At 42.5% G+C, this 27,841-nt stretch overlaps 1 protein-coding gene across 4 annotated transcripts in view; it reads left to right on the top strand.

Annotated features, from left to right (window-relative positions):
- SLC30A9 (solute carrier family 30 member 9) overlaps positions 1-24,624 on the top strand; it is a 67,229-nt gene extending 42,605 nt beyond the window's left edge. For 2 of the 4 annotated variants that reach the window (XM_039541198.1, XM_039541197.1), the window contains exons 16-18: positions 13,146-13,275; positions 17,243-17,356; positions 19,675-21,397. In XM_039541198.1, the coding sequence (XP_039397132.1) occupies positions 13,146-13,275; positions 17,243-17,356; positions 19,675-19,719 (289 nt within the window). In that variant the 3' untranslated portion in view covers positions 19,720-21,397. Of the gene's footprint in view, positions 1-13,145; positions 13,276-17,242; positions 17,357-19,674; positions 21,398-22,319 lie in introns of those variants that run through there. The other 2 variants (XR_005599250.1, XR_005599251.1) reach the window with 2 other exon arrangements.
- The last annotated feature ends 3,217 nt before the right edge of the window (positions 24,625-27,841 follow it).

Below are 27,841 nucleotides of genomic sequence, written 5' to 3'. Positions count from 1 at the left end.
TGTGTTTTGTGGTGCACTATACTATTAACTACAGCAGTCGGCACAAGAATTTTGAAGGAAAGGGATACAAATAAATTTAGTCACATACTGTAAAGTCGTATTTCCTTGCTCTTTCAGTATCTATCTTAAAACTCTGGTACTTTAATCCCTTTAATTTTTAATAAAATAGAAGCTGACCCTTGCTTTCAATATCCTTTACCCATGGCTATTTTTCTCTGTGTATCAGTAGCTGGAATATTTATGGTGTTCATCTTTATGTATTACTGTCAGTTTTGGTCAACAAAAATAAATGAGTCGGTTTCAATTTCAAGTACTCCTGTAGTACAGGGCTGTATCATTTGGGTTGCAAGCAACAAATTTGAATAATATGCACCGTGAAGGTTGTTGTAATCACAGAGCAGTGGTTTTCAACCTTTTTTTCATTTGTGGACCCCTAAAAAGACCCCACTGGAAATCTTAATCATAGTCTGTGGACTCCCAGGAGTCTGCAGATCACAGGTTGAAAACCACTATCAGAGAGATCTGGGAACCCTACTGTCGAAGAAAAACTCAGTTCTCACTTTTATGTTTAGGTGCAGCAAAAACAAATACTTTATTATAATACTCTAGTGAACACAAGAGGGAGAGAGTGTCAGGAACTGGGTTGCCCCTTGTCCTGAACGGATCTCTCTCAATTAGTAAACAATCATAACAATCTTTATACCTTTCTAGCAGACAATGATTAGCATACTTGGAGACGTTGAAGATAAACATTTGCATTTGTTTATACATAAGCCTATTCGCTATCTTATTTGTCTGCAATACTAGAACAGAAAACAAGACTGCAATTCACAAGGTCGTAATGACTCTTCACACAATTCTCTCTGTACCACATAGCATGCAGGGTCACATTAACTTCTAACATACATTAAGATCCCTTCAAACCTATATTAATTAATTCTTGGCCTCCACACTACTTACAACACATCTCCCCCTTTCTAAGGTCCTGTCTGAAAATTCAAGCGTCAGGTACTAACTCTGTAAAACATTTGTTAACCATACGTTAATATGAGTGGTGGAGGATGTTTTAACAGTACAGTTAAAAATCAGTTGTGTGGCAGTTGCAGAGCTAGCAGCACCTTTGACCCCTTTCTGGTCTCTCAGATTGTACCCTCCCCACATTAAATATTAAACCTCTTGGCTTTACCTGTCCTGAGATGGAATCCTGCAATTTCCCCCATTCTTAGGCTGGGTCTCTGTGAACCAATTGTGATTTCTCAGCCGGTCTCGCAGGACTCGGCACCTCTAAGTCTTACCTTTGGGAGCTGTAGCTAGTGGTTAATATGATGAAAAGAGAGGTTTCTTAAAACAAAATATTGTTTAATTTTATCAATAAGAACACTGCAAAGCATAGCAGAAAAAGGTTTTTAAGACAATAAACAGTCCACACCTATATCTTTCTTCCCCAAGACTTACTATCCCCTGGAAGCTTAGGAGGGCTCGACTGCTTCAGACACCCTTCACAGGGCCAGTTTGTGTCTCTGTTAGTTTATTCTTCTGCGAACAGCTCACTGGCAACTGCCCCACCTTCTCTCTCTCTCTCCCTCCTCCTTCTTTCCCCCCTTGTAATTACTCAGAGTTCTATGTCTGAAGGGATCATTAGTTCATCTAGACTGACTACCTGTATATCACAGGCTACTAACTGTCACCCAGTGGCTCCTGCAGTAAGCCAAATTTGTTTGACTAACATGTATCTTACAGAAAGGCATTCAGTCTCAATTTAAAGACTTCAAGAGATGGAGAATCTACCCCTTTTGGTACAGTAGTTTATTCTAGTAGTTAATTACCCTCACTGTTGGGTTTTTTGTTTTATTGATTTTTTTTTTAAAAGGGGACTAATTTCTAATATTAATTTGTCTGGTTTCAGCTTCCAGCCATTGGTTTTTCTTTTGCTTTAGTTTAAAGAGCCCTTTAGTACTCAGTATTTTCCTCCCCGTAAAGGTGCTTATACACTAATCAAGCTACCAACTCTCCATCTTCATCTTGATTGAGCTCTTTAAGTCTCTTACTGTAAGGGTATTTTCTCCAGCCCTCAAATTGTTTTTGTGCATCCTCTACCTACTTGAGGCCCTCATCATCCTTTTTAAAATGTTGACACCATAACTGTCTGCAGTATTCCAGTATTGGTCTCACCAATGTCATAGGCAGAGGTAAAATCACCTGCCTACTAGTACTCACTACTCCCTGTTTATACATCCAAAAATTGCATTAGCCCTTTTTGTCGCAGCATTGCACTGAGAGCTGTTGAGTTGCTTGTCCACTATGACCCCTAAGTCATGTTCAGAGTCACTGCTTTCCGTGGTACAGACCCCCATTCTGTAGCTATGGTCTGTGTTACTTGTTCCTAGATTTATAGCTTTGCAGTGGGCTATATTAAAATGTGTTTTGTTTGAATGGGCTCAGGTTACCAAGCAATCCAGATAACTCTGTATGAATGCCCTGTCCTCAACATTATTTACCACTTATTTATTTAATCAGAATGTCATGTGGTACTAAGTCAAACACTTTATAAAAGTCTAAGCATTGTACATCTGTGCAGTTACCTTTATCACCCAAACTGTTAATCTGCTCAGAGAATGAAATCAGGTATTTTTTTTACAAGGTTCATTTTTCATAAAACCACATTGACTGGTGTTAATTATATTCTTAGCCTTTAATTCTTTATCAGTCGAATCCTGTATCAACTTTATTATTATATTGCCTGGGATTGATGTCAGACAAATCAGCATATAATTGTGTTACCCCATTTGCCTTTTTTAATATTGACACAACATTAGTACTTTTCTAGTCTTCTGGAATTTCCCTGGTATTCCAAGTCTTATTATAAATTAACATCAGCGGGCCAGAGATCTCTTCAGCCAACTCTTTGAGAAATTTGAATGCAAGTCATTTGGGCCTGCTGACTTATAAATGTTTATACTAGTGGATTTAGTCTAACATAATTCTCTGTTACTAATTGCCCTTTCACATCCTCATGATGTGAGTACAATAACTTGCTTTCTTCTAAATATAAAACAAAAATATTTATTGAAGTCTGCCTTTTCTGCATCATCAACAGTTGTATCGTCTCCATCAATAATGGGCCAATACCATTGCTGAGATTTCTTTCATTCCTAATGCTTTAAAGTCTCATTGTCCTTAGTGCTGCTGACCACGGGTTTGTCCCTGATGTTTTCAGCTTCCCTTATCAATTTTCTGCACTTCATAACTTCTGATTTATATTGATTGCTGTCTCTTTCCTCCCTTTGCCATTTGTTATATATTGAGTTTTTTATTTCTAATTGCGTCCTTCACTTTGCCACTGAACCAGATGGACTTGAGCGAAAGGTGGACTCTTTCCTGATTGTGGAATCATGGCTTTTTGGCCATATAACAAACTCTTCTTAAAGAAGTTCTCATCAATTTTGCTTGTAATCTTCTTCATCTTTAGGAAATTAGCCCTTTTGAAACACCAAGTGTATATATATATATTTCTGGCTGGGACTGTTCTCTGTCCATATTTAATGTAATCCGGTCATGTTCACCAGTCTCTAGGCAACCACCAGCTTCCATTCCAGTGATTAATTTTTATCCATCACAGTGAGGTCCAAAATAGTTACCTCATGGGCACAATACCTTTTGTGTTGGAAAATTATCTGGCATTTTTAGAAAATCTAATGATGGTATTAGTGGCATGAGTTGTCCAGCATACGTCTTCCAAATAAATTTCCCATAACAGTTTTTCTTTCCACACCTTAAACAAGTGTTTAAGGAATAACTCATCCGGTTCTCTACTTTGATTCTGTGACACAGACGTTGTTAATTAGCACGTTGATCCATATGCATTCAAGATTCTGCACTTTTGGGGTATCGGTAACTATAATACAGGTGATGGTGTCGCAAATGTAAAGTACCCACCCCAAAACACCTCTTTTATCTACTCTGTCTCATCTGAACAAGTTATAACCTGTGATTTTAGCATTCCTGTCATGAATTGCCCCACCAGGTTTCAGTAAAGCTAGTTTTATTGAATTCCTTCTCATCAGTGAAACTTTCCAATTCTTCTTCCTTGTTACCCAGACTCCCAGCATTGGTATATACGCAGCTGAAAAATTATTTCTCTTTGCATTATTCATCACATCAATTCCATTTGTTCATGAAATGTTCAGTTTGAGTTTGTATCACATTTATTCCCTGGTGTTCAACATCCTTCTGTCTGCTCCAGCTGGTGTCCTTTTGATCTATTAGTTCTCAGCTTTAGCAAAACAGCTGCAACTTTGGTCAGATCTTGGAATTAGCAGTTTCATAATTAATAGTGCAGATATTGTTTTGTAAATCCTGATCTATTTACCAAGATGTGTTTTATCTGGTATCATTGTGTTGCTTTCCTTTTAAGCTTGCAATTAAACTAGCCCCCCCAGAAGCACACAATGAGCATTCTAATATAGCTGTACAGTAAACTATGCCCAGTCATATTCAGTATTAATAAATTAATACAGATCAGCCCCCACATCCTTCACAGTTTTCTCATAGGTGTGCCACTTCTAAAATTAGCTTTTCTGTTAAATAAAGTTATTTCTAGTGGGGCGGCATTCAGGTGTGAGGGGAGACTTGTTTTTATAACTGCTTATAAAGTTTTTGACAACTTTTGCCAGTGGGATTTTGGTACACCTCTATCCTGCTATAATGCGACCCGATATAACATGGGTTTGCATCTAGTGTGGTAGCAGCAGGGCTCCAGCGGCGTTTTAAAGGGTCCGGGGCTCTGGCTGCTGCTGGGAGCCCCAGGCCCTTTAAATCACCACTGGAGCCCTGCCGCTGCTATCCCAGGGCTGCGGGAGCGGGGCTCCAACAGCAATTTAAAGGGCCTGGAGCTCCACGTGGCTGGAGCCCTGGGCTCTTAAATCACCTCTGCAGCCCTGCTACCGCTACCCCGTTATAACGGCATTTCACCTATAACGCAGTGGGGATTTTTGGCTCCCCACAACCACGTTATATTGGGGTAGAGATGTAGTTTCAAGCCCAATATGCGAGAGATCTAAATAATTAGTCTAAAATATTTAGAGCTTGTTGAGAACTTTCTGTGAATGGTTTTCTGACATAACTTTAATTGTAAAAAAAACAAACAAAAAACCACAATTTTCCCAGGAAAAAAATAGGGGTTGTTTAACTTGCTAAAATTTTCAATTTTCAGTCAGGAAAATCTAAGTTAAATATTTCCTTTGGGACGATTTGACCTTATTTGAAATATTTTTGTTGTTTTTTTAATTGACAAAACATTTAAAATCATTTTTAAAAACAAAAAGCATAACAAACCAAACAAAAATCAACCTATGTGAACTGCAGTTCTGGCTCTCATCCTCTCCTATGTTTTGGGGCTCCTGGGAGGGCTCCATGTGTCATTAGGCAAAGCACTGATTTCTGCCTGAGTTGTAAGGTCTATCGCAGGAGTTACATGACTCTAGGTACATTATGATCATTGTTAATATGTTAGTACAAGTGCACGTGTTCCAAGGCTCATGTTCATCCACATGGGCTGTGCCATTCTAAAATTCCATCACTGTATAAACAAAGACAGAGACATTGTTTTGGACACTTTTCCATGGAGTTACAAGCTTGTGACAAGTTGTAACGTGCACAGTATGCTTGGGTCAATGCTCCTATCAAGACAGCAGACCGAGCTTGGTATTATGATCCTAACAAAGGCTCAGATGGGAACTTCCTAAAATTAGTTTTAAGCATGCCTTGAATAAAGCATACAGAGTTCAGCTACCAACTTCTTTCACTGGAGTAATGCATACCACATAATAAAATCTTTAAATATTTGGATCCTCATGTCCCTGGAGCTTTAGATTCTTGGCTCCATTTCTGAAGCAAAGGTAATGCAGTATGGTTACACTTCTCCAGCGGGGACCTCTCAACTGCCATAAGGTCGGTAGCGCCTTCTCCTCCACAAATTTCTCTCCTACCCTTGCTGTGTAGCTTGTCTGCTTGATGCGGGGTCAGGACAGAGCTCAACTAATAGAACTTTCATCTGGTGTATGGCCTTACCAGGTGGTAAGTGCCCTGTGGTAAATTAGAGTAGGCATGTCGGAGGTGGGGGAGAGCTTGAAAATCTAAGAGTAAGCAGGTCCCTGATGGATGGGGGACACTTATTCCTGCATCAAATATAACTTGGCACAAGGGAGAATCTGTCCTTTATTCTCCAAAAGTGAAGATGTTTCAAGTGGTAGCAGTCAAGGAGAGGAAGTGACTTATCTGCAATTGCTGTTCATTGAAGACATAAGTTGTCATAGATCACTACTTCAAGTGCTTGTTCATGTCAATTCCAATCAGGTGTGCGTGCGTGCATGCATGTGCACAATGGCTGGAAGATTTGTCCCTTATCAGCATCCATCAGGTTGGCCTGGGCGCCCCCTGGAGTCGTGCCTTCATGGAGGGCACCTAATATAGAGCCCTGCCAACCCGCCACCCCTTCAGTTCCTTCTTACCACCAGTGATGGTGGCTGGAACTTCCCTTGGCTCTTGCTCAGCAAGTTTTCTTCTCTGTTCCATGTATATAGTTAGTTAGTTGTTAGTAGTACTCCAGTTAATAGTTAGTGTAGTTAGTGGTTGGGGGTTTCCCCTCACCCCGGCCCCAGCACTGTGACATATCACGGTTCCCAGGCTTTAAGATCTGCGTGGCTTGTGTCAAGCGCATGCCGAAGAGTGACCCTCACTCGTCGTGTCTTTGGTGCCTGGGGGAGAGCCATCAGAAAGATCGTTATAAGATCTGCCGTGAGTTCCGCCCGAGAACACTTAAAGGGAACAGCAGCTGAAGGTGATCCTCCTGGAGGCAGCCTTACATTCCCACTCCGATCCGGGCTCGAGAGACCTGACACCTACAGCGGCATCCTCAACACGGAGTGCCCTGGCGACTTCGGCACCGAGAAAGGACTCCTCCAGGGACGCTCAGCACTGCCACGGCTCTTCACGGGGCCCATCAGATAGTAGGCACCACTCCCACACGCTGATGCTGCAAAAGAAGAAAAAGCCGGACGACCGTTCTCCTCCGGCTAAGCCTCAAGAAGTGCGACCCCAGGTGGGCCACTCCTCGGCGTCTCCTTCCGGGGCCATGTCGACTCCTGTCCAGGTGAGGCAGTCGAGTCTGGCCCCAACTTGATCACCGGTGTCTACGCATCAGCTTCAGGCCCCGTCCATGCTGGAAGCTGCTAGAGATCTCCTTCACCTGACGGAACCGTTCTCGCCTGCCAGGGAGGAACCCTCAGCACTGATGGAGCCCCATCCTCCGGTGCATTCTAAGGGAAAGCCAGCTATGATGTCAAGGCGCTCCCCTTCGGCGCCTACGCACTCTGACAGAGAGCCTTCCCGCTCCCCGAGCTCTCGATGTTCGAGGCACCGAGGATCGGCTCCTCCGTGGTCTTCAGTGTCTGAGACCACAGTGTCGGAGCCCGACTCCTATCGCTCGAGTAGGAGCAGAAGCCATAGAGTGAGGTCAGGCAGAGACAGAAGGGAGCAGCAGGCGTGGCCTCCGCAGTGGCAGAACCTGCCTCTGTGGCCCTTCTGGTCTCCCTGGGCTTATCGCCAGGGGGGAACCCAGGGCCCACGCTCAGCGATGTCTTCAGTGGCCTCCACCACTTTCATGACACTTTCCGCTGTGCATCTGCCCCCGGTGCCTACGGTCCCGATGCTTTTTCCTCCATCACCATGCTCTGCTCCGACTTCGGCACCGGCCTTCATGACGTTGACACACCTGTCTCCCATGCCTGCACTGTTGTCGACGTTGACCTCGATGCAGGCGCCTATGGCCCTGGTGCTGATGTTGGCACTGGGCCCTCTGACCCTGGCAGCTCATGTGAGTGTGTCGATGCAGCTACCTCCAGAGAGACTGATGCTGATGCCGACATTGGCTACAATGCCTATGGTCCCGGCACTGTCATTGGCACCACCTCCTCCAACGCTGCCCCAGGAGTCATGTGATCCATCCGGGGCAGACAGTAGGGAGCTTCCACTACTGGCACATGCTTCCTCCTCCTCGTTGCTGGACAAAGTGTTGGCAGGGACGACCGTAGCTCCTGCATTAGAGCATAACGGAGTCCTACAGCAGTTGCTACACAGGGCTGCCCAAGGTCTGGGCATCAAGGCCGAGGAGGTCATAGAGGACACGGTGGACATCCTAGCACCCTTGGGGCCTTCATGGGTAGCATTACCCATCATAAATACGGTGATGGACCCCACGAAGACCTTATGGTAGATGCCAGCATTCCTGCCACCCACTGCCAAACATAATGAGTAGTGGTATTTTGTTCCCTCCAGAGGCTTTGAGCATCTCTACTCCCATCTGCCTCCGGATTCGCTGGTCATCGATGTGGCTAACCAGCAGGAGAGACAAGGTTTCCAAGTCTTCTTGAGTCTTCACCAAGTGCATGGCAGTCGTCGCCGCCTTTCTGCGGAGATACCAGGTACAGGTGTTCCCATACCGCTACGATTGGCTGGTCAAAGGCCGTTCCGGGGCTCTGGTGGAAGCTCAGGTGGCATTCATCAGAGCCACCTTTGAGAATCTGGGCCTGCTACTGAATGAGGCGAAATCAACTCTGTCCCCCGTCAGAGGATAGAGTGCATAGGGGTGGTTCTGGACTCAACCCAAACCAGAGCATTCCTCCTTCAAGTGAGATTCCAGGCCCTCAACACCATGATCCAGGGACTCAGGTAGTTCCCCACCTCCACCGTGAGAAATTGTCTCAAACTTCTCGGCCACATGGCAGACTGTATGTGGTTTGGCACTCCAGACTCAGGCTTCGACCGCTTCAGTCATGGCTTGCGTCAGTGTACGGACCTGCCAGGGGCAGCATGGACAGGATTGTGACCCTGCCTCGCCCGGTCCTCAACTCGCTCCTGTGGTCGACGGACGCTCAGCAGGTGTGCTCAGGAGTCCCCTTTGCCCAACAGCCATCCCTAACGCTAGTGATGGATGTGTCAGATTTGGCGTGGGGAGCTCATCTAGGGGACCACAGGACTCAGACAGACAGATCTCCATCTTCATATCAACGTCAGGGAGCTCAGGGCAGTGTGCCTAGCATGTCGGTCATTCTGCCCATATCTAGCAGGTTGACGTGTATCGGTCATGATGGACAATATGACCGCCATGTTCTATATCAACGAACAGGGGGATGCACGCTCCTCTCCCCTGTGCCAGAAAGCCCTCAGGTTATGGGACTTTTGTATAGAGCACTTAGTCGATCTGCAGGCATCATACCTTCCAGGGTTCCGGAACGAGCTGGTGGACCGCCTCAGCAGGACTTTTCACAGCCATGAGTGGTCCCTTCGCCCGGACGTCGCATCTTCGCTCTTCCAGACGTGGGGTTGTCCCCAGTCGACCTCTGCCATGCGATGTAACAGGAAGTGTCAGCAGTTCTGCTCCTTCCAGAATCATAGTCTGGGCTCCATAGTGGACACGTTCCTCCTCCATTGGGGGAGGGCCAGCTTCTGTACGCCTTCCCACCCAGATCGCTCGTCCACAAGGTCCTGCTCAAGATCTACAGAGACCGGGCTCAGGTCATTCTCATAGCACCAGCCTGGCCCCGCCAGCATTGGTACATGTGTCTCCTAGACATGTCAGTGGGAGCCCCGATTACCTTGCCGCTCTTCCTGGACCTTCTCACGCAGGATCACGGGCGGCTCCAGCAACCGACCCTCCAGTCGCTGCATCTCATAGCATGGAGCAGGGGTTGGCAACCTTTCAGAAGTGGTGTGCCGAGTCTTCATTTATTCACTCTAATTTAAGGTTTTGTGTGCCAGTAATACATTAAATGTTTTTAGAAGGTCTCTTTCTATAAGTCTTTTTCTAAGGTGCCACAAGTACTCCTGTTGTTTTTGCAGATACAGTCTAACATGGCTGCTACACTGAAATCTTTCTATAAGTCTATAATATATAATTAAACTATTGTTGTATGTAAAGTAAATAAGGTTTTAAAAATATTTAAGAATCTTCATTTAAAATTAAATTAAAATGCAGACCCCCCCGGACAGGTGGCCAGGACCCGGGCAGTGTGAGTGCTACTGAAAATCAGCTCGCGTGCCGCCAGTTGCCTACCCCTGGCATGGAGGCTCCATGGCTGAATCTGAGCTCTCCTGTTCAGAACAAGTCAGACAGGTTCTCTTGGGCAGAAGGAAACCCTCCACTAGGGCCACATACCTGGCCAAGTGGAAGAGATTTTTCAATCTGGTCAGCTCAGTGCGACTTTCCCCCAGCGCTAGCCTCAGTGCCCCAGATCTTGGATTACCTTTTCCACCTAAAGCAGGAAGGTCTCTCTGTCTTCTATAAGAGTACACCTGGCTGCCATCTCGGCTTTCCATTGGTCGCTTGCTGAAGGGCCTTGACAGGTTGTACCTGCACCTCCGCCAACTGGTTCCTGTTTGGGACCTTAACTTGGTCCTCTCTAGGCTCATGGGGCACCCCTTTGAGCCTCTAGCACCATGCTCCCTGCTCTACCTTTCCTATGAGGTTGCGTTCCTGGTGGCAATAATTTCAGCCTGGAGGGTGCCTGAGCTTAGGGTTCTAACGTCCGAGCCGCCCTACATCATGGTTTTTTAAGGACAAGTTCAGCTCAGGCCCCATCCGGCCTTCCTCCCGAAGGTGGTATCGCAGTTCCACATCAACCAGGACATTTTCCTCCCAGTTTTCTACCCCAAGCCTCATGTGAGTAGCGGGGAGCAGAGGCTACACACTCTTGATGTCTGCAGAGTGCTGGCCTTTTACATCGAGAAGACGAAACCGTTCAGGAAGTCGGTACAGCTCTTTGTCGCAGTAGCGGACAGGATGAAGGGCCAGCCTGTTTCGACACAGTGCATTTCATCATGGATTGTGGCCTGCATTACTGAGTGCTACAATCTAGCAGGAATCACAGCGCCCCCGATAACGGTACATTCTACAAGGGCACAAGCTTCGTCAGCAGCTTTCCTGGCTCAAGTCCCCACTCAGGAAATCTGCAGGGTGGCGACGTGGTCATCAGTACACACTTGCGCCGTGCACTATGCAGTTACTAGGCAGGCCAGAGATGATGCGGCCTTTGGTAGCGCAGTACTCCAGTTAGTGGACAGCTCCGACCCCACTCCCTAATTTTGCTTGGGAGTCACCTAATTAGAATTGACATGAACAAGCCCTCGAAGAAAAAACGGTTACTCACCTTCTCGTAACTGTTCTTTGAGATGTGGTGTTCATGTCCATTCTAGTATCCATCCTCCTACCCCTCTGTCGGAGTAGCCGTCAAGAAGGAACTGAAGGGGTGGCGGGTCAGCAGGGCTATATATTAGGCACCATGAAAGTGTGACTCCAGGGAGCGCACAGGCTGACCCGACAGATGCTGCTAAGGGAAAAATCTTCCAGCCATCATGCATGTGCGTGTGCACACACCTGATTGGAATGACGTGAATAACACATCTCGAAGAACAGCAGTTATGAGAAGGTGAGTAACCGTTTTTTCTTCCCCCAACCAGTTTGTCATATTTTTAAAATATGTGCATGTATGAGTTTCTAACTTGCTCTAAAGGAACTGGTGATTGAGCCACTAGGATCACTTAAGTTCCAGGGCAGGAGTACACACTACACCGGAAGGAGTACTGTGTCAAAAAATTTAAAATTCTGCATATTTTATTTGTCAAAATAACACAATATAATCACACCATTTTCAATTATTTGCTGACAAGTATTTTGAAATAAATTACCAAAATAATTGAAAACGGTGTAATTACAATGTTGTGTTACGGTGTTATTTTTACAAATAAAATTTGCAGAATTTTTAATTTTTTGGCACAGAATTTTTAATTTTTGCTGCAGAATTCCCTCAAGAGTACCAGGGTTCTGTGTGGTGCAATCTGGATGTGGGCAGCTCAGTGGGGTTGGGGGTAGGGAGGAATCTGGATGCATAGGGGCTCATTGGGGGTGTTCTGGGTGCAGGGGGAATTGGATCTACAGGGGAGTCCAAAAGAAGGTGATTAGGGCTCAGTGAGGGGATGGGGTGGGGTGCAGGGTGCAGTTGGTTGGGGCTCAGTGGGGTGGGGGCTCCCAGTGCAGGGGGTAAAGCTTGAGGGGAGTTTGGGGGGGCTTGATGGACGGGTTCTGGATGCAAGGGGCTCCCAATGTGGTGGGGTTGGAGTGGGGAGGTTCTGGGTGCGGGGGTTGGGCGGAAAGATGCATGGGGGTTGGGCAGACAAGGGGAGCAGCTCCATGTACAGTGACCCACTGCCCCCATAGCTGAGAAGTGATGGGTCCAGGAAGTGGGGGGAAGGATCATTGTATGGGAGCAGCTCTCCCTTTCGGCCCAAACCCTATTCATCTACTCCCACCCCTCCAACGTTTCTGAGGGTTGATCTGACCCAGCCCCGGCTGCTCCATGCAGGGGAGGGGGAACTCCTTTGTCATCGTCCTCCCCTTCCACCCCCATCCATCCGGGACTACTGTCCCTGGGAGCCGGGGCATCCCCAGACCTCCTGTTCCCCCCTCCAGGGAGGTGTGAATGAGCACTAGTGCAGCTTTTCTTTGCTTCCCCACTAAAAGCATTTTTCTGCGGGAAAGCAAAGAGACTCTTTGTGGGGACATGTTTCTGCATGCGTGCAGTGGTGCAGAAACCCTCCAGAAGTAAAACACACAACTCCCTTGCTGTAGTAGATAACTTGGAGCTTTCACTTTGAGCATAGCTCTAGGAGTGGTTATCTATTAACTTATCAGAGAATGGTAATTACGGATAGGAAAATTTCTGGTCTCTACAGTTATCTGTTAACCACAAATGCAAAAAATAAACTAGCCACCAGGTCAGATCTTAATGCTCCTGTAATCAGTTCTCAGCCATTTTATCCCTCTCACAAATGACTTGATGCACTATTGCATGCTCAGCGGTCATATTTGTAAAACTTGATCTATTTAAACCAGTACTAAACATAGGAATATGTAGTAATGAGAGTTTGATTTGAAAATATTCAGAGGCTCTAATGCGGGACAAAAGGGAACAGTGCCCCTATATAATCAAAAAATCTTTGAACTGTGACAATTTATAGTGAATACCAGAATTCAGAACAGCTAATTGTTTTGCTTTACATTTTTCCACATTTCTAAAAATTATCTATTTCAGAGCAATTCATGATGTTAAAGCCACAGACATGGGATTGAGCAAAGTGAGATTCAAGGCAGAAGTAGACTTTGATGGACGGGTTGTGACTCGTTCTTACCTGGAAAAGCAAGACATTGAACAGCTGCTACAAGTATGTTTTAATAAAGCAATATTGTTACTTCCAGCATTTTTTTCTTTCCCATTATCAAGCATATTAAAAGAAAAATTTGCAAGTAGATGGGGTATATTGTTTTGCATTTATATAGCTCCTCATCTTGCAGGATCCCAGATGGCCTTACATATTTAACACACTGATACAAAGTATACACAGAGATCATACCACCAGCCTCCACCTCTGGGCTCAAATAGCAGTAGTGTATAGCAATACTATAAAACCTTCATAGTACAAGAAGTGTATTTAAAAAAAAAAAAATCTTATCCAGGTCAAATTACAAGGCTAATTTTAAATAATCAGGATATTGCCCAACATTCACAAGTTGTTGTTCTGTCTAGATTTTCCTGTATGATTCCCAGCTCCTTACTCTGAAATGCTTTTTCTAAGAACTACCCTGATTCAGTGGAAGACCAGGGAGATGGAGCGAGGCCAAGCTCACCCTGTGACAATGCCAACAGCACTTCTGCAACACCCTGGGATTTTCTCTGGAAATCTCTCATCCAAAAACTGATCATTGTAGGTCTTGCAAACTAAGCAGGTGCAGATCAGAACCAGAGGTGGCATGCTTTCAAGTCTGGTTTATGATTGTACAGCACATTATTTCTCTCCTTCCACTTGATTTTTAGAGACTAAATACATTTTTATTGATATTGCAGGAAATGTTTAACTTTAACTAGTCTTCTTACTTTGTATCCAGGGAGTACTGTTGATCTTATACTGTGCAATGTCTATATTAGTGATGCAATATTTGTGTCTTAAATATACTGCAGCCTTATTGTCTATGGCTGTGATATTACAAGTTAAGAAGCATCTAGCCAGCTCTGTCCTTAGATATGAGACAGCCAAGAAAAACTCATGTTAGTACTGGGATACCATCTATAGTTCTTATGCATCTGTTAGCTTGGGTTTTATTATTTGGTGAAAATTTCCTCTCTTTATAGAAGAGGTCTGCCTAGTACTTCTGTAGAGAGCGTTGCATCTTGTTTTCCTTAACCTCTTTCCTTCTGTTTGATACACTGTTGGCTTCTCCTAGCCTCAGTTCACAGCTGTTTTTCTTGGCTCTTTCTGGGGGCCAAGGATGAGTATTTCCTGCAGGTTGCATAGTGAATCTTTAGGTATTACTACATTTACTTTGCCACCTGCGATGCGATACATTATACAGCTACCACTAAAGTTACACATTTTTAAATCAGCAGGTCTGGATAACTTGCATCCAAGAGTTTTAAAAGTGCTGGCCGAGGTGCTTGCTGGGACCATTAATATGAATTTTCAATAAGTCTTGGAACACCATGGAAGTTCCAGTGGACTAGAAGAAATGTGCCAATATTTAAAAGGGGTAAATGGGACAAGCAGGCTAATTATAGGCCTGTCAATCTGACATTGATCCCAAACAAAATAATGGAACAGCTTATATGGGACTTAATCAAGAATGAAAGGAGGCTAATATAATTAATGTCAATCAACATGGGTTTATGGAAAACAGATCCGGTCAAACTAACTTGTTACTTCTTTGAATAAGATTACAAGTTTGGTTGATAAAGGTAAAAGTGTTGATATAATTTATTTAGACTTCTGTTAGCAGTCGACTTGGCATTTTGATTTAAAAACTTGAACAATAAAAAATTAATATGGTACGTATTAAAAGTATTAAAAACTGTTTGATAGATCTCAATGTAATTGTAAATGGGGAACTATCTTCAAGTGGGTTTGTTTCTAGTGGACTACTTCAAGGATTGGTTCTTGGCCCTGTGCTGTTTAACATTTTTATCAATGACATGGCAGAAAATAAAATCATTACTGCTAAAGTTTGCAGATGGCACTTAGGTGGGGGATTGGTAAATAACAAAGAGGATGGGTCACTAATACAGAATGATCTGGATTGCTTGATAAGCTGCGTGCAAGCAAATAAATACACCCAAATGTGAACTTAGGAACAATGTAGGTCATACTTACAGGATGGGAGACACTAGTCTGGTAAGCAGTGACTGAAGAAGACTTGGAGTCATGGTGGATAATCAGCTGAATGTGAACTCCCAGTGAAATGCTGTGGCCAAAAGGGCTAATGCAAGGGTGGGCAAACGATGGGCCACGGGCCACATCCAGTCCGCCAGCCGATTTTAATCTGGCCCTCGAGTTCCAGCTGGGGAGCGGGGTTGGTGGCTGCTCTGCACATGCGTGCTGTGGCTCCCTGCAGTTCCCGGAAGTAGCGGCATGTCATCCTTCCGGCTCCTATGTTTAGGGGCAGCCAGGGGGCTCTGTGTGCCACCCCTGTCCCAAGTGCCACCCCTGCAGCTCTCACTGGCCAGGAACTGTGGCCAATAGGAGCTGCAGGGGTGCCGCCTGCACATGGGGCAGCATGACAAGTTGCCTGCCCATGCCTCCGTGTGGCAGCTGGAGGGGGGACATGCTGCTCCTTCCTGGAGCTGCCCCTCCCGCACTCCAACCCCTTGCCCCATCCCTGATCCCCCTCCCGCCCTCCAAACCCCTCGGTCCCAGCCTGGAGCACCCTCCTACACCCCAAACCTCTCATTGCCAGCCCCATCCCAGAGCCTGCACCCCCAGCTGAAGGCCTCACACTCCCCTCCCCACCCCCCCGTGACCTGCCCCAGCCTGGAGCCCCCTCCCACACCCTGAACTCATTTCTGGCCCCAACCCCCTGCCCCAGCCCTGATCCTGCTCCTGCCTTCCAAACCCCTTGGTCCCAGCCTGGACCACCCTCCTGCACCCCAAATCCCTCATCCCCCCCAGAGCCCCCACCCCAACCCTATGCCCCAGCCCAAAGCCTCCTGCACCCTAAACGTCTCATTTTTGGCCCCACCCCAGAGCCCAAACCCCCTCCCACACCCCAACCCCAATTTTGCGAGCATTCATGGCCCACCATACAATGTCCATACCGAGATGTGACCCTTGGGCCAAAAAGTTTGCCCACCCCTGGGCTAATGCAATCCTTGGATGTATAAATAGGGGAATATACAATAAGAGTAAGGAGGTTATATTACTGCTGTATTTGGCACTGTTGTGACCACTACTGAAATGTGTGGCAAGTTTTGGTGTGCATAATTCAAAAAGGGATGTTGATAAATTGAAGAGGGTTCACAGAAAAGTCACAAGAATGGTTAAAGGTTTAGAAAACCTGGCTTCTATGTTTGAGCTCCTAGAGTAGTCTGTCTATTTTAGCTTAACAGAGAAATGGCTAAGGGGTGTCTTGATCACAGGTTATAAATACCTATGTGAAGAATGAGCTCTTCAGTCTAGCAGACAAGAGTATTGCAAGATCCAGTGGCTGGAAGTTGAAGGTAGACAAATTCAGACTGGAAATAAGGTGTAAATTTTTAACAGTGAAAGTAAACAACCATTTGAACAATTTACCAAGGGTTATGGTGGATTCTCCATCAGTGTCCATTTTAAAATCAAGAATGGATGTTTTTCTAAAAGACATGCTGTAATTCAAACAGGGAAGATGTTGGGTAAGTTCTGTAGCCTGTGTTATGCAAAAGGTCAAACTATATGATCACGGTGGTCCGTTCTGGCCTTATGTTTTTGAGAGATTGAGAGGAGAGGACAAGAAGAGAGAAGCTGCATTGTCTTGTTAGGAGAAAACTGAGACGTTTACCAACTTTTTTAAGAGATGACTTTTTGGAAAGACAAAGTGCAGTTCTTTAAACCTAGTTTGTGAATAAAGGAAAAAGTGAAAATGTGTATGTACATATTGCAGGTTTATTGCCAGCTCATCTTCCTCCCCATCTGTTTTACATTCTTCGTGTCTTTCGTCCTCACTGCCCTGAAAAGTCAGGAATAATAAAGAAGCCCAGCCTTTTCCAGTTCCTTGGCCAATGGTTGCCCATTAGGAAACATGAAAATGTTTAAAAATTGATGGTTACTTGTTTTTCTTTTTTTTTTTTTTACCTTTCCCTCCAACCTCTCAAATTTCTTTTCTTGCCAGGAAATTCAGCAGGTGAAAACTCTTGAGGAATTAGAAGCCTTCATGCTTAAACATGGAGAGAATATCATTGACACACTGGGAGCTGAAGTAGACCGGCTTGAAAAGGAGCTAAAGGTAATATTCAGTTTGTAAAAATAATTAATCAATCTGAATCCTCCTATTTTGTTGATATTTAGGACTTTGTTTTACCTTTAAGAAAAGCAGTGACAAACTTCAGTTAAGTTTTATTGAACAAATCTGACCTCGAAAACAAGTATTTGTCTTGCCCTGGGTCTGCTTGAGATGTGTGGCTTGTATGGTGGTTTGTTTTGTCTCTGTCCAAGTCACTTGCCTTTCTAAGATCATTACTACTACTACTACAGTTCCCATGGAATATTACCTGTTTGTGTTCTCTGAAAAATGGCACAGTTGTCTCAAAAAGTCAAGTCATTTATAGGCCCTTGAACTCTACATCAGCTGTAATGAGAAGCAACTTTTAAATGGTTTTTTAACCATACACTTCATGTTGTGTCAGAAGTGATGTCATTGCACATGAAGAGGGCTCCAATTACTTTATCTCTTATTTTTTGTTTTGCTCTTGGCAAAACAATATCTCTCATTGCAACTACTGCTCTACCATGTGACACAACTTTAATAGACACACAAACAAGCATCCATCCTTTTTTCAGTTTAGGATTTAGAGATCTCTTTCAATTGTAACAGCAAAGGCGTGTCATCCTTGTTACATTGTGGCTACTAAAACCTTACCTGAGAAGTTATGGTAGGTAGGTGTGGCATGCTTTTATTTTCATTTAGTTTGCGGTTTGTCCTTTATACCAAACCATAACTTTATAAATGGATAGATTCATCATAAGGGCCTTTAAGGTAAATATTTTCCCAACTCTAATACTTTTTGCCTTTCTGATTTCAAATTCTAGAATGGTGTTATTGGGCTGGACAGAGATCTAGTCAGACAGTTGTGTTGTGACTCTGGTTTTGTATTGATAGTTTATGTGCTGATGTTGGTAACGTGATCACCTAGTTTTAGCAGATACTGGGAATTCCTGAAAGTATAAGTGGATTGGAGAGGTCTGGGAAGCAGCAGATGTTCAACATTTGGTTCCGTCTTTGGAGTCTGGTTTTCTTGCTTTACATTCTGTTACATCCCACAATCTGGGAAAATCTGTTCTTCCAAGCACCAGCAGTTGTCTGTTCCTCCTAGGATGAAAAGGTGGACAAGTCTCATGCCCTTTGTGGCTGAGCAGTAGAAGGAATTGTATGTACAAATAAATCATATTAGTCTGCATGAAATAAATGGGTAAACTGTTTATATTACAAATGTATGAAAAGCCCCAAAGGGAATTTCTAATACAGAACGTATCCATTCCGAAAGGTGTGATTTTTTTTTAACGTTTTTTCCTTTCTGCTGAAGAATTATTTCCCTGCTTTTGGAGTAGTTAAGTGTTTCCTTTGTCTGAAGATGTGAGGCATTTGGGCAGACAAATATTTCCACAGACATAGGTAAATTCCATGGTATTTTCCAAGGGGAGCACAGAGCCATGATCATAACCATAGTGTGCCAGATAAATATTGTGCCTTTGTGACTGCCTTTTCCCTTCATCAGAAGGTGCTGTTCAAGAGCATGTCCTAGTCTGTGTAGGATTTTTGAGAAACATTCTAAGTAATTTTAGTTTTATCTCCCCAGAGTGGTGCTATTGAAAATCAAAATCAGTGTTTTGACTATAGTTGAGTTTGCTTGCCAGCCCTCAGTGATTTTGTGAACAGCAGGCTCAATTAAGAATAATAATTTTCAAAACATTAATCCTATTTTCAGTGTATATAGGGATTTCAATAATTGTGTTGCTATTGCAAAAGCTTTACCTAATTTAAAGTCACCTGTAGAAGTGTTGGTGAAGCAAGTCACTTGAAGCAAACATCACCTGTTATGCAAACCACATAATATTTTCAGTGTCTGAAGTTGTGTATTTCTTTAATAGAAACTTGGTCAGTATATTAGGTCTTACAAGTCATTTTAATAGCATAGACAGCTCTTTTCATGCACTTTTGGCATTCAGGAAAGTGCCTCTTCTATGTAGAATGTAACTTTTTTTTTTTTAATTTGGACATTTTTACCTTTAACCAATTATCTTTTTTAAATCATGAGCTGCTTCATACTTTTGAAAGCATTAGAACTAATTTAGCTATGAAGTTGTCACCTGATAAATGTTCTAGTACACACTGATAAATGTTCCTTGGTGGACAAATTCTTTAGACCTGCCTAAAGCCTGGGTTAAAGTATTAGTTAGTCTTCATTTAAAAACAATTGCTATGTTACCAGGAGTAGGGATTTGTTATCCTGTTGCCAACATAGTGGCAGGTCTTGTCGTCAGCATCAGCGTGATACATTTGATTGTCTATGCTTATTAATAAAATATTTTTTTTTTTTGTTTCAGCAACGCAATCCTGATGTTCGACATGTAGATTTGGAAATATTGTAGATTTGACAGAAGAAATCCGTGGAGTACTTTCTTTTGGAAACAAGTTTTGCACAGAGATGGAACAGCTATTGAAACTGCAGTCACTTCAATACCATACCTCATTTACTTCATGCTGTAGGCTTCCTGAACTGTTGTTACTGAATCAGTTTCCAGAACAGCTTTAGATTCAGAGTCAACAACTTTGTATAGAAGATCAGTTCAACAAAAGCTACTTAGCATAATTTCTACATGAGACTGTTGGAGGTGAATTTATTTGGGAATTGGAACTTAAATCTTTTAGTTTCTATAAGGCAAATGTTAATGCCTGAAAATACACAGAAGATAGTTTCCCCATTTCAATTTTTTGTCAACTTGCACATCAGTTTGCACTCATTTAACTACTTCCTTCTAGAAGCCATTGGAGGTATTTGCAAGATACAGATGTTTTAATGCTAGAACAGGCTTTGTTTCATTTGTTCAACCTGCCAATCTTGAACCAGTTGTTATATTCTAGCTATATGGTCTCCTTTTTTTTCCTTTGAGATCAGTCCCTCCAAAAAAACCAGCCCTTTTCTCGAGTGTCATGATTTGGAAACTTGCTTCTGCCAGTGTTGCAATTATTGATGTAACCTCAGAGGATCAGATCAGTCTCTTGAATGCAGTTGGCTTTGGGCTTGGCCTAGAGTACGTTGTTACTGCGCAGGATGTAGAAACCTCAACAAACTTTTTTTTGTAGATGATCTTGGCCTATGCCTTGTGTTTAGGTTTTTTTCTCTTTTTGTTGCTTTAACTTGCTAACATTGGAGGATATAACATGGGGAATGATTTATTTAGTAGTTTTCTGTTTTTTTTTCATTTGGCTTTTTATATTTTTAAGAGGCAATATTCTGCGAATGATCTTTGCTAGCAAAAGCAAGAGGTGTGTAGAAGTTTTAACACATTCTAGAAATATTTATAATTAGATGTGAAGATGATACTAATTTATTTATACAGGCACTACTTGTATGAATCTGAATTGTAGATAGCTTTTTGGGTTTTTTTTTTTTCAGAAAAAAACCCTTTGTGTGGGGGAAGTAAAACAATTGTGCTGAAATATGTGTCAGGGCTGTCAGTAATCCCAAAACTGAGTGTATAGAATTTATGTGTTTGAAATGCACAATTCTAGTGTTTTACAAAATGAGTTTCTAGAATAAGGCTTTCTGCAATAGGTATCCAAGTCATAGCAGACTCTGTAAGAAATCATCTTTTAATAAAGGCTAAGTGAGTACAAATCATGCAAATCTAGTAATTGAAATATTAATGGAATAATTACCGATAAATCTTTCTCCAAGAAAAACCCTTTATGCACTTTAAAACGTTTCAGTAACATGAAAATTGCTCATGGGAGAGAGGTGGCAATAAGAGCATCCTGATGATTCTGCTGCTGAGTAGTCTAGTGACTGACATGCTGAGGGCAGAATTGTTGATAGGGAACACAAGTCATCAAAATCAATTTGTTATGATTAAATCCTATGCATTGCAGCAAATAATGGTGGAGACCAAAATGTCAGGATTTGATTAAATGTTTTGTAATAGTATTTTTTTAAAATGTAAAATGTCATTTGCCAGTGAATTATGAGAATTTAAAATAGCATGCCTTTTGACAATCACAAAACACTGCATGCTGTGCATTTTAAATAAAATGACATTCCAAAGTTGAGTTTTTAGAGATGAGGCTTTATGTACTGTAATGTGTGTCATTGTGTTACATAATTGGGAATGAAGGGTCTGTTAGTACCCTTGCCTATAATTCCTATTCTTTCTCTTCTCATCAGTCATTTGTTTATAACCTATTAGTGCTTAATCTAAGGGAAGACTTGATTTTTATCTGGCTTTCTCCCACTGTAGTACTAATTACATTTGTAGTATGCCCTTAAGACTGATGATTAGAAATGTGTTTAATAAAAAGTGATATTTTTATAGTTAATTGCACATATTTGTAAAATGTTACAACTTTGTGGGTAGTTTCCCAAATATCTAATGAGGGACACTGGTCCATTCTAAATGGCTTACTTTTGAGTCTTTTATGCAAGTCTGTTTCTCCATATCCCAGCATGCACTCTGCTGATGACATCATCATCCTGGAAGAGCACTGGAACTTGGCTCTGATTAATGCAAATCCTATTTATCTTATCTTCTCTCTCTCCCGCACTCTCTCCCATAAAGCACTATAAAGTACTGTTACTGAAGAAAAACAAAAATTGTAAAAACCTGTAAGGGAGGGGCAAGAATCTGAACATTGCCTCTGGCCATTACTCTTCAGTGGTGTATGTGATGTCACAAGTGACATGTATGCTGGACCATCATGAATAGGAGTCAGTAATCTATAAGGGGAGTTTGTATATTGTGTTCCTGAAACATCCCCAAAGGTTAGTAAATATTAGGAATGTACTGAAATGCTCCCTTATCTAGTTTATAGAGAAATTTAAGCACCTCATCTTCAGGTGCATACTACTCTGAAAAATGTTTGTGTAAAAAATTGTACTTTCTCAGTCATAGCTGCTCCCTGCATGTTTTCTGATTCATATCTGCCTACTTCAGTGACAAAAATAAGATTGTATTGCTTTTTATTGTCTTTGCAGAACTATGAAAAAGTGAGCTGGATTCTGTTGCTTCTGTCTTCAACAAGATTGACTAAATTCCAATTGTTTACATCTTTGCAATCGCTTTGGAGGCTGTAGGTTTGCACAGGCCTCATTAAGAATCTAATTTTATTTGCAAAGACACTTTCATTGGTGGCAATGCATGAGGAAAGACCCCAGTTTGGTACTGAGAGCCCAGCATGGGTTTTCATGGCTTGCATTCAGTTAAAACGTCTTCTACATTGAGCATGACTGATAACAGAAATTGGCCTAATAAACTTGGTACTTCGAGAAGGGAATCACACTTTAAAGTGGCAGCAATTTAAAATATATGTGCAGATTGCTGTTAATATTTTTTTAGTGAAAACTGTTACTTGGATTTAAGCTACAGTATTTTCATGGTCTAAAGAATGGGTTGAACTAGTTCCAGGATTTGGTTTAGCCTCGTTACAGTACTCTGGACGGAAGATTTTTGAGATAGTTTCTGTGATAGGATATTTTGGATTAAAGTAAATTTGCAAAGTACCGAGGAATTGGGTGTTTTCTTCATGAACTATAGATGTGACACCTTAACATGTCCCTTAATATTACCTCTGATTTGAAAGAGTGGTAAAATCAATGGAGCAAGGAATCCGCTAAAATTAAAATGTTTATTCTAGGATTTTTTTTCAATAATTTTTCCTCTATTGTCTCTTAAAGCCATGGAATATATTTATTTTTAGAGATTCTGTTGCCCTTACAGCCTTTATTTTGCAAAACAAGATTCAGACAACTCTATCCATTTATTTTGTGGGAAATACATTCTCTTTAGTTGCATGATGCTTCATAATTCAATCTGGTTAACATTAAGGTAATGCTGATTGACAGGATATATTTTGAGGAAAGAGTCTAACCACTGCAACCACTGAGGGCTCACAGTTTTACGGTCTCATTGGATTCCTCTTTATTCTTGGACTTCTATGTAGACTTCCTGAATACTTTGTTTTCTGATGCTGGACATGAGATTGTATCCTTTCCCCTTCAGATGGGACCTTCACTATGGTTATCTATAGTTGTAATCTCAAGGCTTTGTTGGGGCTAATCCAACAAAGCTCTACTTGGGGCTAATCTTGAAGGCTATCCAGAAACTTCAGCTGGTACAATATATGTGCCGCGCCTCACAGTTGAGTAGGGCAGACTGGCAGGAGTATATTGTACTTATGCGCTGAACTTCAGATTGACTCCCAGTTCACAGTGGAATTTAATTCAAGATGCTGGTCACTATCTATTAAGCCCTAAATGGTGTAAGCCTCGGTTGTCTGATATTGTTCCACCTGGGCTCAACATAAGCTCTTCAGCTTTTTCTGTCGCAAGGGTTAAGGTCACAGGACCCCGACGTTCTCAGTGGTTGTCCACCTCTTCAATACTCACACATGCTAGAAAAGTATGTGGACTGCATTCACATTTGGAATGTGACTTAGATTAGTTTTCTGCTGACTGAAGGTCTGGGATCTCTTGGCATTTCATCCTACTAGCAAGTTTGGTTCTGGTTTTTGTGAGAGAATACGATAAATCTAACCTTTTGGAAGTGTGGCAAAACATACTGTGATGGGTGCACCAAATCCATGTAAGTCCCAAAAATAGAGGATATTATCATCTTTGTATATGGCAGAAAGTTTGTCATTTATTTGAAATTTCATTTAAATTATCTTGTTCATTCATAATTTGGATTGAGGCAACTTTACAACAAATGGATGCACGGGAATTTATTGGGATGACTTTGGGTTTGATAGAAAAATCTTTCTTGTGATAACTTATTCTCATGGCAGTCAGGCCTAGCAGAATAGAACGATCAATACTAGAGAGTACTGATACCTGTGGTAAAACTAAAAATGGCCTATAATTGCCCCAAAGTTTATATTGCTGAGGTGAGTTTAAAATGAAAATATCATTCTGTACCTTTATTGCTGCGTACTATGTTTTTGTGTTTTCTGTGTTTGTACTTTCTGAGTATCGAGAAACCAACAGGTGAATTGGAATGATAATTCATGTAATTGGGCATGTTGAGGCATACTGAAAGATTTTCCAGAAAGGGAGGAATGCACCATCATCTTTTAAATAGGTTATTTTCCCACTGTTTAGTAAGGCAAATAGATATTTAATAGTTTAGGCTGTTTCACATACTAAAATAGATGGAAAAAGAATATCAGTTCACTATGGGTTAGAATAGGGGTCTCAAACTCAAATGACCACGAGGGCCACATGAGGGTTAGTTCATTGGCCCGAGGGCTGCATCACTGACACCCCCCTCCACCCCTTCCATGAGGCCCTGCCTCTTCCCACCCCTTCCCTGCCCCCATTCCAACACCTTCCCTGAAGTCCCCACCCCAACTCTGCCCCCTCCCTGCCCCCAGAGGGTGCAGGGGGTTGGGGCTTGGCAGGGGGCTCAGGGTGCAGAAGGGGTGTGGGATGCAGCAGGGGGTTGGGGTGGGGTGCAGGAGGGCTTCAGGCTCTGGGGTGGCAGCGGTGCACACGGGCTAGGGCAGGCTGTGGGGCCAGGGCACGCTGCTTGTCGCGCCTCCAGGTACCTCCCCCAAAGCTCCCATTGGCCGCGGTTCCTCATTCCTGGCCAATGGGAGTTGCAGGGGGTGGTGCCTGGAAGCCAGGGCAACACATGGACGGAGGCCTCTGCTCTCCCCCTTCCCTTCCCCCCCCCCCCGCCCCCCCCCAGCCACAGGGACATGATGCCAGCAGCTTCAGGGAGCGGTGCGGGGCTCGAGGGAGGCAATCCTGCGGCTGTAGTTTGCCCATCCCTGGCCTGGAGGTGGGGCGGGGGCGGGCTGCTTGGTGGGCCGCAGGAAATAGCTCTACAGGCTGCATGCAGCACGCAGGCCTGGTGTTTGAGACCCCTGGGTTAGGAGAAAGAGAGGAGGACTGACTTGCAAGCAGAATAATCTTGTTTTCAGAAAACCTGCTGTTGAGGAAAAGTGTGCTCCTCGCATTGAATAGTTATATGGACTGTAGAAACTACAGTAAAACAGACTGTGTTTGAAGAAAAGGAATGGAAGACTTATCAAGATAAGCAGTAATGTGTAAAAATATTGAAACGAAGAAAAAATAGGATGTGTGGAACTCGAAGTGGAAAAAATGAACATCAAATTGATCTAATAGAAAATGAGAAGAAATAAGGTATAGTTTGAATGGAAAAAATAGACAGGTTATCTGACAAGGATACAGAATGCAATATAGTTAATACCTGGATCCTAAGCGAAAGAGACTGTTCTGAAACTTTATTTCTTTAAAATAACAATTGTGTGAAACAGATACTTTTTTCAATCTCACTGTAAAGATTTATATGGTGAAAACTGTCTTAGATGACCAATCTAAGGGACTGACAATTTGTTTCTTGACTGAGGTGACCAAATGAAGGTCACAGATTATTATTTCAGAAGTTTGAGGTAGAGTAGTATAAGACAAGAAATTGTCTAAGGTGGTGTCTCATACAGGTTTAGTTATTTATCAGCGAGGGAAGGAAAATTTTGGGTCCTGCTAAGTATGATGGAGTAATCTAGTGTGTAAATATCCCTCTCTCAAAGCTGTTGGCAGGCTGTTTAAGATGTAGAGGAGAGTGAGCTGTAGGAAGGAATATTAGTGTTGGCACTGCACTGAAGAAACTTTTATTTTTTTATTTTTCAACAAGATCGACTCAACATAGGAGCATAAACACTTAATAAAACACTGGTATTAGGTGATTTGGCCACCTAAATCATGTAACCCAGTCCAATAAAAGGAATTTGGAATGAACTGAAGGAAGTTTTTTAAAAAAGGACACCTTACAGCAACAAAACTGAAGCACCATCTTGTGGACAGATTAAAAGCAGTTATCTCCCATTAGCAAGAAATACATAGCGTTCCAAAGATCACTGAATTATATTGTGAACACACCAATATTTAATAGAATGACTGGAAGAAATTCCAATCCTTAACTTTTCAGGTTGTCTAAACTTCTGTGGACAAAGTGAAGTGCCCAGTTACATAACTTTTGGCAAATCCCTTTAAGCCATTAATTGTACTAAGGATATGGCTACGCTACCCACCAGATCGGCGGGCGGCAATTGATCCAGTGGGGATTGATTTATCGCGTCTAGTCTAGATGTGATAAATCGACCCCCACCCCAGCCGTCTCTTGTCGATTTCTGTACTCCAGCACCATGAGAGACGCAAGCAGAATTGACGGGGGAGCAGCAGCAGTCGACTCACCGCGGTGACGCTATCACGGTAAGTCGATCTAAGTACGTCAACTTCAGCTACGTAAATAACGTAGCTGAAGTTGTGTAACTTAGCTCGATCCTCCCCCCTAGTGTAGACCAGGGCTAAGTGTCATGTTCAAGGATTTGACAATTATTTTAATAACATGAGGGAAAAACCTAGTTGAGGGGGGGAAATCTTGTTTGTAGCAAGTACAGCAGCAGTTTTCCAGACTAGACTCTGTGCACTTTTGAGGGCAGTTTCTTTCTCTAACACTGCTCAAAACCACCAAGAACCATTCAAGTAGAGGCTCTTATTCCCTATTTAAATTTTTGTACTGATAAAGCATATCGACAAAATTCTGTATTTCTAGTATTTGTTAACAAAATTGTTATGAGGCAGTAGAGTTAGGGAAAGAGTTTACTTGATTAAAATAGTGAGACATAGTTCCATGCTCTCATCTGACCTAAGACAAAGTTGATTTTCTAATCAAATGTAAAGTGGATTTATTAAAGAAAGATTTATTTTAGGATAAAAGCAACTGTTTCAAATCTTAGAGCAGAAGAAAACATGTTTCCTAGTGTGGTAGAAAATAAATGTGGTGACTATAGTTTGAAAGGTGATTATGCAAAAAATTTGGTTTATTGAAGTGGAAATGTGCTATATTAAATATGAAAATACATTTCTGTTTAATCATTGCCAACACTGCAACAAATCTGAAAGCCATCACTTTGGACCTCTTCACTTATGTGTCTGGAAGAGATTTTGCTATTGAGAACCACAAAATCGGTATCTTATGTTTCTTCATGTAACCACATCAATCTTTCAAACAAATGTATGTCCCCACTATTCTGAAGCTTTCTTGTGATGCTTTTTATTTTGCTATATTTCAGTTACTTTAAGTCTGGGAATCATGCGGACTGAGAGGCATAGGCATCATATTAATATTTATTTGTGCATATGTATTTTGTACGCTTAACATGGGCTCATATTGTATCTTGTAAAAATCTCTGGAAACTGTAATTATTCTTCAGTAAAAATGTAAAATAAATCAGATGACAAAGATGGTATGTTCTGCTTTAGTTTGAAGAGAGCAATTTACATTTCTAAGATAAAACAGATGAGAACTTCTGTACCTAATGACTGGAAGATAGCTAATGTAACACCAATATTTTAAAAGGGCTCTAGAGGTGATCCCAGCAATTACAGTCCGGTAAGTCTAACGTCGGTACCAGGCAAATTAGTCGAAACAATAGTAAAGAATAAAATTGTGAGACACATAGAAGAACGTAAAT

The sequence above is a fragment of the Mauremys reevesii genome, linkage group 5 (genome assembly GCF_016161935.1).
Source record: "Mauremys reevesii isolate NIE-2019 linkage group 5, ASM1616193v1, whole genome shotgun sequence".
NCBI classification, from domain to species: domain Eukaryota; kingdom Metazoa; phylum Chordata; order Testudines; family Geoemydidae; genus Mauremys; species Mauremys reevesii.
The sequence above is the reverse complement of the archived record's forward strand: the minus strand, read 5'-3'. Positions and strand labels throughout refer to the sequence as shown.